Raw genomic sequence first — 15614 nt, forward strand, 5'->3', positions numbered from 1 at the left:
CCAGACCCCCAGTTTTGCTTTAGAAACCCTTCCTATTTCTGAAGTCTCAAGGTTGGCAAGCATGCCTAGGTGGAAATGGAGGGTGGGTGCTACGCTTTTGTAACACCGCTGTTGAGTAACTTCATTCTCTGCATAGCTAAATATTACTCCTCTATATCTTTACATATACAGTAGTTCTTTGCTGCTATATCAATGCTCTGGATATCTTATAGAGCACCTTTAATAGTTTAATCATTTAGTCAATAAAATGTCTAAAAACATCAACCACAATTTCTCAGAGCTCAAGGTGAGGCTATTAAAATGCGTATTTTGTCTGATCAAAAGGCTAAATTCCAAAGACACTCAGTATACAGTTATGTATGAAGCCACAAATACTCAGCTTTGAGAATTTTGAACCAACAATTGTTTGGAATATTTCCTTGATGAACTTTAACCTGACACTCACACTCGAAAATTGCTGATATATTTTCTGTCAATCCACTAATCTATTCATCCAAACACTGGCTAAATACGCCAATCCTTCAAGCACCTCACAGTCAGAATCACAAGTACTTATTGCATTGTGATCATCTTTCCCTCACCTGTCCTTGCCGGTCTCCTTCTTGAAGAGCTCGTCGAACTGCAGCATCTTCTGCCAGGAGATGATGTACACTTTGAGTTTGGGCAGCACCTGGTTCATCAGCCTCAGGTTGTTGTACACCAGGCCCTTCCCGTCGCGCCTCATGTAGCTGCTGGGGCCCCAGAAGATGAACACCGTGTCCTGGCTGGCGTTGAGCAGCTCGTGGCGACTCCGCAGGACCCTCTGCATGCTGGAGTGAGCGATGACGCGCAGGGAGGTGCGGCGGCCCACGTCCCGGGCGTAACCTCTGGCGGTGGGGGCGTCGTTCATGCGGATGACGCACTCGGCCCGGTCGATCTCTTCACCCCGACCGCCTCCGATGAGGTGACCTGAGCTGGTCACCAGGGAGCAGGTCTGGCAGTGCATCCTGGGAGGCTGATTGATGGAAGAAAACAAGAAAAAATAAACTTTCTAATACAAATATGTACTGTGCATCAAAATATTTGGCCTCCTTATTCCCTGTGGAAACACCGCCAGCACTGCCAGCAGAATTTTTAGTTTTGCACCATATTTGTTATAAACTCGACAAACTCTTCTTTTTTCCAGAAGTCAAAACTGCTCTGAAAGTTGTGTTTAGCCCCAGTTTACAGAGAAATATGCAAAGCAGAGAGAAATGCACACCTAGGGGGACTTTGGTAAAAAGCCTCGCTATGTGTTTGAGGCAGAAAATGCTTTGTTGACAAATGGGTAGTGACAGAGCCTCCTGGGGATATGCAGCTTGTCATATTGCTTTGCGATTGGTAGAAACCCCGGGGTCTTACAAAGGATTCACCTTACATCTTTCTCCCACTCGCACACAACAGAGGAATGTGTGTTTACCTCCAGAACAACAGACATGATGCAGAAAATTCATGTTGAATTCTTATCAAATATGAACCCATAAAGAATTCAGCATATCATATATATTAAACTCAGGAACTCTTTAGGAAACTCAGGAAAGATATTACTGATAACATAATAAATAGACATGGTGAATATGTGGATTAAATACCCACACACATCTATTTACAGCTTCATCACACTGCAAATAAATCATCAAATCAGGATGAAACAGATATGATTTGTTGAACTTGGTTATGTCATTGTTTTGCTCTATGTATGTACAAATTAGTGTATATAAAGGCATATGGGTTCCTATATGTATATATACTTACTAATGTTATCTTTAATACATCTCTCCTGAGAAATCATAATACATCATGGCCTTGTGTTCTTTGTTTTTCTTTATGCTTGATTGGTGAAAGCTGTCTTCTCATGTCTCCTTTTTTCTTTTTATTATTATTCATATCCTGTATTGTTAAAATATTCAAAAATAAAAATAAAATCAGGATGAAACAAACACTGCGACTAAAATTAATAAACAGAGAATCTGTGTCACAAATTGTCTAAGAAACCAGAGGAGGTAAAGTAATCAATTAATCATTTGTGTCAAATTTTAATCAAAAACTAAATGTCTGCTTCCAGTTTCTCATTTTTGAATATTTGCCTGTTTTCTTAAGTCTTCTAAAATACGTTAGTAAACTGAATATTTTGGGGTTTTGGACTCTTGGTCGGACAAAACAAGCGATTTGAATATGACACAACTTGGACAATTGTGACGGACACTTTTCATTTTCTGACATTTTTTTTAACCAAATCGATTCAAATTAGGGCTGTCAAAGTTAACGTGATAAAAAGTGGTTAGCGCAAATTCGTTCTGACTTCTTTCATTTCTTAAATGCATTAATTCAACTTGTAGCAGGCTCATTTTTGAAGCTACAGTGAATATACTGGTATCAGGAAACTAGAAAAGGAATCCATTTGTACCAACCATGTCACACTTACGTGTTGCAAAGGTTAAATAATGCTACAAACTTACACTCAATTTTGGCAAGGAAAAAACGGTCATGGCCATTTTCAAAGGTTGTCCCTTGACCTCAAGATATGTGAATGAAAATGGGTTCTATGGGTACCCACGAGTCTCTCCTTTACAGACATGCCCACTTTATAAATATATACATAAAGCAGCATATTTGCCCACTACCATGTTTATAAGAGATACTTGACAAATCTCCCTTTAAGGTACATTTTGAACAGATAATAATAACAGGTAACAGATTAATTTGCGATTAAGTGTTATTAAATATTTTAATAGATTGACAGCCCAAATCAAAATTAGAAAATAGTTGACAGATTGATCAGTAATAAAAATAATAATTGCAGCCTTAGGTCTGAGTAATAGAGTCATATCTGTGTAAGAAAGAAAATGCCATCCCGGGCGTGTTCCACCAAATCCAACAAGCAATTTGTGGCAATTTGTTGATTTAAATTACATTTATAGCTGTAAATATAAAACTATATGATGTATATATGTATTTTGAAATCTTCCTGACACTGTTTGCAAGTCATGCATTTGTACACGTATACTTCATTAATTATGTGGCCTCTTTTTCTCTCCAGTCTGCTGTGTGCATGCACATAAATCATTAACATAAACCTATTTGTGTATGTTAAGCTGCTCTGCATGTTGGAGGTGTGCGTGTGTGTGTGTGTGTGTGTGTGTGTGTGTGTGTGAGGCTTCTACACATGCGTGCATGTAGGTGTGTCTGTGATTTCCCCCCCACACTGAAAAGGAATGATATGCAAACCAGGCCCTGCAGAGCCCTCTAATGCATCCTGAAATCTCTCCCCAGCAGAAATATGATGGTTATTTACATTCTTATGGCCATAACAAATTTACATTTTCACGGCATTAACAAGAACAAATGATTATAGCTGGATGTGTGTGTGTGAGGAGGGGAAATGTGTCATTATCATCCTCATCTGCTGACTTTGACTTAGTGGCAGATTAGCAGCTGAACAGCCTCATCTGGTTAATGAGACCTTGAGGAGCAGGGGGAGAACAGAGATACAGAGAGGGAGGTGGGGAGGAGAGAAGAAAAGTGATGAAAACACAGAAGAAGAAAAGATGGCGAAAGAGAAAGAGATATATGGCGGCAGAGAGAGCCACCCCGGTGCCATAGTGTTTGATGAAACGTTGAGCTAATGAGGTCCTAGCGGTCTACACCATCACCAGCAGTAGCATCCATCCATTTTTCCTCTCGCCCCTCACCCTTCCCCTCTCCCACCTGGCAGCGCCTTGACAGCCAATCTGGCTGTAGAGCTGCAGCACCAGTGGAGCAGGTCAGAAATCCCATTTTCACCCAGGGGCTTTTAAGTGGCTCCACAGACGCTATTCTCTCTTCCTCTGTCTCATGGAGAATTTAAGTGGGCCTTGCTGGCCAGAATTGGCCTCTTCAGGGAGCTCGGTCAGGCTATTACCGAGAAATCGGCTGGATGGTCTGGACAAGGCTCTCCATTTCAGCCGGAATTACGTGACCCATCCAAATACGGTGGTCTGGGTTGAGGCGATTGAGTCAAAGTAAACTGTAGTTTACCTCAGAACTGGCTGCGAGCGACTCATGACTCCTGAAAAACTGTAAATTTCATTCAATTTATCCTCGACAAAACTCCAGTGGAAATTGTGCCCCACTCAATGATTAATGGGATAAATGGTTCATATTTCAAAACACATCTATCATTAATGCATTAGAAAGAACAAAGCCGGCGATTTCAAACACAACAAAATACTTTTGATCATAATTAAAGGATTAACTGCGTCTAAACTCCGACTGTTAAGGTTCTTTAAATGTGTCCCTTTACATCACCTGATCAAAGCTGCAATCAGTAATATAACCCCAGTGAATATCCAAACTAAATTATATTCTGATTAACATTAGGCTATTTTGGTCTTACTGGAGGCATAAAAATAGACACGAGAAAGAAGACAAATGGAAATGTTTTTCAGGTTTCCACTAAAACACTCATTTCTCTGCTGTGCCTTCTTCTCTTATAGTCAGAAAACAGTAAAGCTGCACTCTTTTTGCATTTATTTTTGAGACAATCTAACAGAATATTAAACCACTCAAGGAGTTTATTCCATTGTTCAAGTCACAATCAATCAACATGACTGCACCTTTCTTCTACAAATTAAGTGTAGTCGGGTTAGAAGTCATTAACAAAAAGCTGATTAGGGAGTTAAAGGTAGCTGGTGTAACATTTAGCAGGATCCATTGGCAGAAATGGAATATAATATTAATACGTATGTTTTCCTCAGCAATTTATCACCTGAAAATAACAATCGTGTTTTTGTTACCTTAGAATGAGCTGTTTATATCTAGATAGTGAGCGGGTCCTCTTCACGGACCCACCATGTTGCACCGCCAGGTTTCTACAGTAGCCCAGAACGGACACTTAACTTTTCTGGCCGGAGTCGATAATGTTTCTCGCTTCCATTGCCGCTGCTCTCTCTCTCTTGCTTCACCACTCACTTCCCACGTACACACACACACACAAACTCTATGCACTGGCTCTGCTCCAGATGACCTACTCTTACAACAAATGGCTCTAGAGAGGGACATTTGTGTTTTCACATCGGCCACCGTGGCTCTCCAACACGCTTTGGCACACAGGAGAGGCTTCAGTTGGCTGCAATCTGCAACCTCACTGCTAGATACTGCCAGATCCTACACACTGATCCTTTAAGTACAATTTTGAGGTTCTTGTACTTTACAGTACTTGCATATTTACAATTTATGCTACATTATACTTCTACCCCACTACATTTATTTGACAGCTGTTGTTACTTGTTACTTTTCAGATTAAGGTTGTCTATAAAAAAACACATGATAAGGTAATAAAATACAAAACATTGTTAAAGATTTAAAAAGTGGATGCAAAATGTTTAAGTTTGTGAGCCCGTATCTCGTTTCAGAGGTTTATAAGTTGCACTTCTATCCAAGGGACATTTAACCTTTAAACATCTCACATGTTTTCATTTAAGCAGTTTTAGGCCCAAAGAGGTAAAATTATCCAATATTTCACAACAAAAGGAAAGATAAGAGAAAAGTCAAAAAACTGAAAACAGATTTGTGAAGCTGAACTTTGATTTTTTTTTTCTTTCCTCTCCCTCATCTTTTTTTTTTATCTGTGTAACTCTGAAATAGTAACATCCAATCACAACACTAATCAGGTTAAATGGAACATATGGCCCATGAATCATCTACACAGTGAAGGGAACAGAGACGATGGTCCAACAATCGCACACTAATGTTTTTATCTCAGATCACAGTGAGTGAGAAAGAAAAACATTCTTCTTAAATGTTTATCTGCTGTACTAAACTGAAATAAAAGTATATAGTATTCAAGTTGCATTCAAGAGAAGTAACAGATGTTACATCTCTTGAACTTGGTCCACAATATATTTTTTGCTCTGGATGTGGCAACAAAAGCATGACTAAAACTTTGATTAAAAATATGTGAATAGGAAAAAGGAAATAAAAGCTTGAATTAAAAGACTTTCCTACTAAAAATAACTAATTTCATTTGTAATAAATAAATAATAATATGTCACGTGGGACATTTTCTGAGTAATGAGCACTTTTACTGTTAATAATTTAAGTAAATTTTGCTGATAATACTTCTGTACTTTGATTGGTGACCATTTCGGGACAATAAGGCAAAGCAGAGTTTTAGCTGTGCGCTAAACTTGTGTCCATTATTAAACTTTTCTGTTGTCCTGAAAGTGTCCTTTAGATTTTGACCACTCAGTGGTTTCATACAGTATCAGTGATATAAAAGTCATTTTGCATCACTTTGTGAGCCGCTGCCGTCTCATATAACTTTCAAACTGAGGCCGTTGCAACCGGTGTAAGTGCAGTATAACCACAAGTCAGCTGTATGTAGTTTCTCATGTGAAGAGTGAACATGTGCTTTGGAAACAAATTTCCCTCCAGGGATAATAAATATGATCCATCTATTTTTTTAATTGACTGAGGAAGTTATGAAGATAAAATATGTGATAGTTGTGAAGCTGCCACTAACTATTATTCTTAATTAGTCCGTCGATTATTTTCTAGATTAGTTCATTAATCTTTTGGTCTCTAAATATCAGAAAATAATGAAAGTGCCCATCAACGTTTCCCTTAAAATCTCTTGTTTTATCCCAAATTATTTTTTTTATCATAGCGAATAAAGAAACGCAGTAAATCTGCACATTTGAGCTGCTGGACCCAGTAAGCTCGCTACTCCCTTATTAGCTTCACAGAACGACAAAATCGTTTTTCACTTCATAATGAGATTTCTAGCCTAAGAGGGTGACCTTGTCCCACTTGTGGCAAACACCGGGAGCCTGCCCTGGTTTCATTAAGCCACACATCCATCCACATCGGCCTAATAAAAAGGTACAAAAAACACCAACACGCAGACAGACAACAGCCAGTCACATCTCCGCTCCGCCTGCAGGAGCGACAACCCAGACAGCCGGGGGCCGCCCTCCACTGCTTCCTCATTCCGGTCGGCATCTGAGCCCTCCCTCTGCTTCCACTGAGCCCGTCCTTCACGGGGCTGCATGAAGCATCACTGCCTGGCCGCCGCTCACCCTGCCTGACTTCCTGACCCGAGGAAAACATGGCTGTCAGAGCTGCCGGGATTAACCTTGAGGAAGATGGTGAAGGGGTTGTAACGGAGAGGCAGCCCGAGTCCCAGACCACCTGGGGAGGCGTTATCCTTGAGAGCAGAGCGAGACGTGGTGGGTGGGGACCAAAGACAGTGTTCTGGACTTGATTCAAGCACTGAATACACATGATGAAAATGTGTATCCAGAGTTATTCAGGCTGTTCTGGACATCATGTGTGAGTCAGAAGCCTGGTATTGTTGAGTGGCATTTGTAGGCCGCGCACAAGAGTAATTAAACAACAGGGAGGAATAAAATGACTCATATAATCACCCATTATTACTATATGATTGTAGTTGGAAAAGAGCGTGCAGTTCAGCCAGGCCTGATTGGCTTCGTAGTCAGAGCTCAGAGCCCTTCGCTGCCCATGGGTAACACACGCAATAATTGGTGGTTAAAACTCACATGGGTCTTAAGGGGGCATGAAATCAGCTTTAATTCCTCACCCGACTCCCCCCTCTCCCTCCCCCCAAACACAGCTCAGTCCCTCGAGGAAAAGACATACTTACACTGCAGTGAACCATTACGCTTGACATGAGCCATAACCCCCTCCGAGCGGAGAAATGGCATTCGAGTGTTGTTATTGATTTTGTGTGGGTGAATGCAGTAGGAAGGGGGATCGAGCGAGGGCTTAGTGAAGATGCCAGGTCTTCAAGGATGCGAAATGGAGGATATGGCCGGTAAATGTGAACGCTGAGAGGCGGCAATCATGCAGCCCAGCAGGATGCTGTCTGGCTGTCTTGTATCCAGATGCAACAACAGAACAGAGCGTTTTCAGCCTCCTCCGGGCCTCGGGGTCTGACCTTTAGGCTCGTCAAAGATGCCTTTGTTTTCTGTAGCTTCCTCAGAGAGCAGCCTTCTACCCACGGTCAGAAATGAATGGTGGCTGGAAGCAGAAATGCGCTTGTAAGTTCTTAAAAAGAAAGAAAGGAGGAGGAAATGCTGACCTCAATATACATATAAGTAGGGCTGCTTGATTATGGCAAAAATCATAATCACAATTATTTTGGTCAATATTGAGATCACGATTATTTAACACAGTTACTCATCGACTTTGGAAAATTTTGTAGCCTACATTTTAAAGTTAAATGCATCAATCTGGTGCTTTTTGAGAGGAAACTCAAGAGGCTAAATCTATCATGAACTTTGTGCTTTTGTAAAAAATGTAATCATAAACACATTGATTGTATAGATATTAGGGCTGCCATCGATTCAAATATTTAATCGCGATTAGTCACATGATTGTCCATAGTTAATCGTGATTAATCGCAAATTTATCTGTTCAAAATGTACCTTAAAAAGGAGATTTCTCAAGTATTTAATACTCTTATCAACATGGGAGTGGACAAATTTGCTTTTTTTATGCAAATGTATGTATATGTTTATTATTGGAAATCAGTTAACAACACAGAACGATGATAAATATTGTCGGAGAATTAGGAGGAGAAGAAGAAGAAGAACAAGAAGAAGAAGAAGAAGAGAGGGGGAATGCAAGGATAAAAAAATTAAATAGACTGAGAGTGAATGAATGGAGAATTAACGAACAGAGAAACAAAACGACGTTTAGAGTTTATAGCAGCGCGGGAGGAGCGGATGTGAGGGGCGGTGCAAGTACAGTTACCAATTAGAGTAAAATCTCAACAGCTGGAGGCAACAGCAGAGAGGAAGAAAAAGTGAATTGAGTTAAAGGCGCTCTATTAAGAGCAGACTCAGACCTGCTTCTACTGCGCTGATGAGTACACACACAGACTGAGTGCTGCGATGGAGGAGGGCTTATTTGGAGCCGCTTGTGTCCGGCGTGCACGTTTGACCAGTCATTAGCGAGAGCTGAGGTGGGGACCGAGCGCTGCTGAGGACTAATGGAGACGGGGAGGAGGAGGAGGAGGAGGAAGAGGAGGAAGAGAAATGTTGAGGGGAAACAGGGGCAATTAGGGATTCCAGCGATCAGCAGCGGTACTCCAGGTTGACAGCTCCTGCTGCTCTGATGCTCTGGTCTTAATTAGGGCAGAGTTTTCTGTGAGCACCTTGAAAAGAAGACATCTTTGATGGAGGGCAATTATCTACTTCAGAATAAATAAAAAAAATAACATCTGGCCTAAAAAGAGACTAATGAAAGATCATTGATGGAGGTTGAGAGTTGTTTTTTGGGGGATAAGTGACATGGTTGATGATCTAGGAGGGGTTGAAACAAGAGTTGATAGCATCCAGAGCATTTGAAGAAGAGGAAAGATTGGCGGCCGAGCTGTGATCTTCAACGCAAGCGGGAGAGTAAAGAGGGTTCTTCACTGCGCGCGCACGTGTGTGTGTGTGTGTGTGTGTGTGTGTGTGTGTGTGTGTGTGTGTGTGTGTGTGTGAGACAGAGAAAGACAGAAATTCAACACAGACCTCTGCAGAGTGGAGATTTAATGTGCGCCAATGTTTGTGATCAAAGTAAAAGTGTACGGCCGTTGGAGAGGGATGCAACAGTTTACAGGACATCAGAGTCTCAAACACACACAAAATACACACCCCGGCACGTTGACTAGACACAAACTGCGATCAAACTCACAACCAGAAAAATTCAGTAATGACTCCCAAATGTAAGCGACAGTTCAGCAGCCCCGACGAGTATAAAGCAGAACCTCATGCTGGTTTTTGTTCATTTATAAAAAGAGCAGATAATAGAGGACTGCCTGAGCGGGAGACAAAAACATTGATTAGGATAAAGTTTTAAAACGGTGTGTCAAATAAAAAGTTACGACGCAGCGCAGCGTTTAATGGATAAATTGATGGTTACCTGGTGTCAAATAAACTGAATCACGTCTAAAGTGGCATATTAGCAGTTACTGTTTTATTATCAGCGAGCCGTCTGGAGAGACTTCCCACTGACAAATTGATGACAAGTCTTTAATCAGTTAAACAAAAGCAACAGAGTGTTTTAAAATTCATCTTTGAGAAACAAATGACACATTTCCTCTCATGAAGTGTCCTTTCTTTGAGTGTACCAAAGGTGACTGTTGGCTGTCCTATCAGTTGAAATAAAGTGAAACCACAGTAAGGATTAATAGCACTTTGGTTTGGGAACGTTTGACATTTGGAGTTTTCCTACAAGTATATTTCAGGGGACACGGCAAGGATAGACAGGAAGGGAAGAAGAACCAAAGAGGGAAGATGCCAACTCTGGCTCCAGACTGTCGGTGTAGAGGACAGTAGAGCTGTGAGAGTCTGGGACAAAAACTAGGCCATTTGTGTTTGTTAAACACCACTAACTTCTTTAACGAACTAATGCATCTTGCAATTTTAGGTTTAGGTTGTAGCGGGCTCTTTTAAAGCTGGAGTGAAGATATTGGCATCATATAAAACTAGATTTGGTACTATCCATTGGTACCAACCATGTCATACTAGCTTTTCATGAAGGAGGCTAAATAACACTCCAAACTTACGCAAAATTTTGGTGAGGAAAAACTGTCATGGCCAATTTCAAAGGGGTCACTTGACCTCTGACCTCCAGATATGTGAATGAAAATGGGTTCTATGGGTACCCACGAGTCTCCCCTTTACAGACATGCCCACTTTATGATAATCACATGCAGTTTGGGGCAAGTCATAGTCAAGTCAGCACACTGACACACTGACAGCTGTTGTTGTCTGTTGGACTTGACTTTGCCATAGCAGTTGGTGCTATAGGCTAAAAGTGTCTGTAATCTGCCAGTAAACAGAGTAGAAGAAGAAGATGTTGTGAACCGGAAACAAAATAAGTCGGCTTGGCCATCTAACCATCTACTAGAGAAAAATGGAGAGTTCAGGAATTTGTTTCAAGTGGGCACGTTTTAATTGTTCTTTCATGTCAGCTAGTATTGACCATGTTTCATATTATCCGAAGACGAAGACAAGCATTTGTACGTTATGAGAATATCAAAAAAGACGCCAACAGGAGAAATAGCTGATCAGTCATGTGAGTTAAATGTTCACTACCTCAGAATTTATTTAAATTTATTCTCTTTTTCAACAAAGGCAAAAACAAACTCAAGCGAGCGCAAATGGCTTTGCCATTTCCATACAGCTTTTCTAATGCGATACTGCCCATAACAATAGGTGAATGGAAACATGGCTACCGTTTACCTGAGAAAAAACTTTCCAGCATGGGGGCCATGACCCCTACAAGGCTTCATGAGAGGATTGCCCAGGTAGGAAATAAGACAAAAAAGTTCTGATACAAACAAATAAGTTTATATAATAACTTTTCTAGCTTTTCTCTAATATTTACATCTTTTCAAGCAAAATAATCGAGTTTTACTTCTTGGGCTCTAATAACGAGTCAAGTGAAATAATCGGAGAAGTGTAGATGTCGATTAAACTGCTCACAACTTTAGAGACATGCAACTTTTGACGAGGGCTGCCCCCTCTTAGTTTCTTGGACTGATCCTCTTCTCGCTGTATATGCTTCCTCTGGATCATTTGTTCAGCAGCTTTCATGACATGTCATATCATTGTTATGCGGAGGACACTCAGATCTATTTTTCAGCCAAAACCAATAACCTCAATCAGCTGTCCTCCCTCCATGACTGCTTAGCAGCAACCAAAGACTGGATGTCTCTCAACTTTCTCCACTTAAACCCTGACAAAACAGACATTATTTAATAGGACCAGACAATTTTGCTACAGCAGTTCATCAGTTTATTGGCCCGCTTCAATCCAATATCAGTCCTACAGCTAAGAATCTTGGTATCATCTTTGACCGGAATATGACTTTTGACCATCATGTCACTAAACTTGTCCAGACCTGCTTTCTCCAGCTAAGAAACATTGCAAAAATCAGATGCATCTTTTCCTCCACGGATCTTGAACTATTAATTCACACTTTCATATTCTTCCGTCTAGACTATTGTAATTCCCTCTACACCTGCCTCAGTCAATCTGCTTTAAATTGCCTTCAGGTGGTTCAAAATGCAGCGGCCAGGTTATTAACCAGAACTAGCCGTCGGTCTCACATCACCCCTGTTCTGGCATCCCTCCATTGGCTCCCTGTAAAATTCAGAATCAACTTTAAGATCTTGCTAATTACATATAAGGCACTGCATGACCTCGCCCCCAGTTACATTGCTGATCTTCTTGTTCCATTTTCGACCTGTCGAACACTTCGATACTCTAATCTCAGCCTTTTATCCATCCCCCGCTTATGAAAACTTATGAGCACATCTCTGGTTAACACAAGATTTAAAGTGGTGCTTTTGTGTGATTTGTGGAGAAACTCTGTTTTACAGATCTGTCCATTAAAGCAATCCATTTGTCGATTAGTCGACAAAATCTTATGAGAGTTAGTTAACTAAGAATTTCTTTGGTCGAGGACAGTCCTACCAATGACAAGAGCTCACAAGAAGATATATAAAGAGGTCCAAAAAATGTTGGGAACTGCTGTCTTTCATACCCTCGGCCATTTCACTGCTCAACTCTGTAAAGTATAGGTAGTATCAGCACATCCACCCATGCCTGTTCTTTTCATTATCTTATATGGCAATATTGTAACTCTTTTAACATTATTGTACTTCAAGGTTTCACCTTTTTTTTGTGTTTTAGTATGTGGGGATGTACAGTATGTGTATATTGTCTTATTGTGATGAGATGTTGTTGTTGTTGTTGTTGTTGCTGCTACTGCGGCAAAACCAATTGCCCCTTGGGGCCAAAAAAAACACAACAACACATATAGAATATAGTAAAAATCCAAGAACACCTCAATCAATGTCTCCAAAGTTGACTACAAAGTTGTAGCATCATCTCTGTGACACTGCCTCATCAAAACTTGACCACAGTGCTAAAACATGTACTATACTGGGCTGCATTTTATTATTTATTACACAGGTGTTGCTATTGTTGTGTGTGTGTCCACCCACACTGAATGCACAGCATCTTTCCTGTCTCACACTCTACCCCCTAATCTACAATGCCCTTGTATCCCAAACAGCAAACAACTCTGCAGATCATCAAATAGACGGACAGCTCGACTCTGCCCTGAAGGCAACACTCGGTGTCATTAAACCTTAACTCTCCTCACCACCTGCGCAGAGAAGGTGAAAAGAAGAATGCAGAATGCTTGTTTCTTTCTCTTTTCTCCCAGATAAAACAGAAACCTCCACCTCGTCCTCCTCTTCTTCCCCACTTTGTCCGGTGCGGTTGACCCGGAGAGGAGAAACGCTTGCTGGGAGTTTCTATTAGTATGAGCTGCTGGAGAGACCGGACCCAGGCAGCCCGACGTGTCAAGCCAGTGGGAGTGCGGAGACAATCGGGTTGCGCGTTGTTACAACACTCTCCTTTGCCTTAATTGGCTCCATATCAGCCTGCTAGCCCGCCAGTGCAGACTGCACAATGGTGCAGCCACAGTTTGTCCCTGTAACCTCCACCCAGATAGAGGAGGAGAGAGCTACTGCTGCGAGGACCACACAGACACATCCCTGTAGGAATGATTGCTTTGGCATGAATACAAAAGACGAGGTGCAATTTACCAGGTCAAAGAATCGCTCCCTCCCTCGCTCGTCTTTTTTTGCTTTGAAATTGCAGCAGGAGGTGGCGAGAGGAGAAGATGGAGGAGGAAAAAGCCAGGAGGAAATGACAGAGGGACATTAGGAAGAGAGAGGGAGGCAGAAAGACAAAGAGAGAGAGAGAGGGGATGTGACAGACAGAGGCGGGCTGAGGAGGGGAGGAAAATGAAAGGCAATCTGATAGATGAAAAAGAGGAGCAAGAAAAAGGAGTGGCTGTCAGAGAAAGAAGCACTTTGGAGACCAAGAAATGTAGGCCAGGGCCATCAGAGACGCATAAGAGGGATTTCAGGGGCATCCTTTGATGACGGAAAAGTTAGAAACGCACACTCGCTTCACAGTCGCACCGAAGTCACGATAGCTGATAAGGTCATTATGCGAGCGCAAAGTGGCGGCATCGCAAACATCATTAAAACATCTGCAGGGTTTCTCCTCCCAAGTGCATCCAGACACCTTGACGTCGGAGGGAGATTTTTCACAAGTGAGCGATCGCGGCCGCCTTCATCATCACACCGTTTATATTGATGCGGTGGGCTGATATGTTCCCATAATCCTCTCGGATCAGTTGTTGGGACTGATGGGTCATGGCTATCGCCCGGGCGCGGCGCGGTAAACAGTGGGCTGAATCGATAACGAGAAGATGATCTTGTTAAGAGAAGTCTGGTGAGAGTAATGACTCGGAGGACTGAGCACAAGGTGTGCGCCACTATTTCACGTTCACATCACGTCCACCCCCTGCACTGCAAAAGTCCCTTTCTACACAAGATGCAGCGAGTTGAAAATGAAACTGAAAGATAAAAGGTGCAGTATAATCCTAGCGTGAAGGCGAATATATGCACACGTAGGGACAGCGGGAGGAAATTTGAATATGGAACTCAGGCGAACTGTTAACCGTCAAACTCGAGATGACAAGTTTGTTATTTGTGAACAAGGGCAAACAGGCAATTTTCACACCAACGCTAGAAACTTCTTCTTCCAGACTGGAGACCGGCTGTTAAATCTTGGAGTGCAAGTGTAATAAATCCCGTTGAGATAAATCCCAAAGGAGCAATTACTGTTGTGTTCTCGCAATATAACAACAAGCCCAAGAAAAACAAAAAGAAGACATCAATAATACATCGCCGATACTACAGTCCCCATGTGGAGGAAAACTCTGCTTCCTTCTGAAAACATTTTCAATACTAAATATTCCAGTTGGAGTTTGTCCATTATGTGCTGTAGTAGAGGATAATGAGAGACAGTAACCAAAAGGGGTGTGTGTGTGCGTGTGCGTGTGTGTGTGTGTGTATAAAACACCAGCTGTCAGTGACAACACTCGTCAAGCCGAATGAATCTCCGGGGAAGCGACAGATTTCATATTTGCAAGCGGGACGCCTGAGTGAGTCTTTCAATCTCTTAGTACTTGTGTCTATAGTATAGTAGTCAGTGGTGGAAAGTAACTGATTACATGTATTTAAATACTACTTAAGTCCAGTTTTAAAGTACTTCATACTTCACTCTACTACATTTCAGAGGGAAATATTTGACCATTTACTCCTCTACAATTATCTGAGGAAATTCGGAACAAAAATACACTTTGCTGAGGTGGAAAAGATGTAGCATTGATTAAAACAAGATGCGACAACATGCAATGGTAACAGACTTGGTGAGTAAATCACGACGCAAGAGACAAAACATGACAGCAGATGAAACATCAGATTGGTGTGAGCCGATGAGGTTCCTCAAATTAACGCATGAAACAAACATAAATCACATTTTTCCTGTTTGGGGTTTGACTGGAGCTCTTTTAATTACGTCATCTAGTTGCACCCTCTTTTTCTGCAATCATTTAATGGCTCCCAACTGCGGAATTGTTAGTTACTGATAAGTTGTTAGCTGTTCTACCAAAGCGTTATTTCCACTTTAAACTTCTCAGATTGTGTCATTTAAATAACTGTTTGAAACTCAAAG

The 15614-nt window shown here is 41.5% G+C and overlaps 1 protein-coding gene across 2 annotated transcripts in view; it reads right to left on the reverse strand.

Moving 5' to 3' along the window:
• The window catches only part of st6galnac5a (ST6 (alpha-N-acetyl-neuraminyl-2,3-beta-galactosyl-1,3)-N-acetylgalactosaminide alpha-2,6-sialyltransferase 5a), a 61636-nt gene that overhangs the window by 18990 nt on the left and 27032 nt on the right, over positions 1–15614 (reverse strand). For both annotated transcript variants that reach the window (XM_074652022.1, XM_074652023.1), the window contains exon 3: positions 582–994. In XM_074652022.1, coding sequence (XP_074508123.1) covers positions 582–994 — 413 coding nt within the window. The remainder of the gene's footprint in view (positions 1–581; positions 995–15614) is intronic.

The sequence above is a fragment of the Sebastes fasciatus genome, chromosome 11, assembly GCF_043250625.1.
Source record: "Sebastes fasciatus isolate fSebFas1 chromosome 11, fSebFas1.pri, whole genome shotgun sequence".
Lineage (NCBI taxonomy): Eukaryota > Metazoa > Chordata > Actinopteri > Perciformes > Sebastidae > Sebastes > Sebastes fasciatus.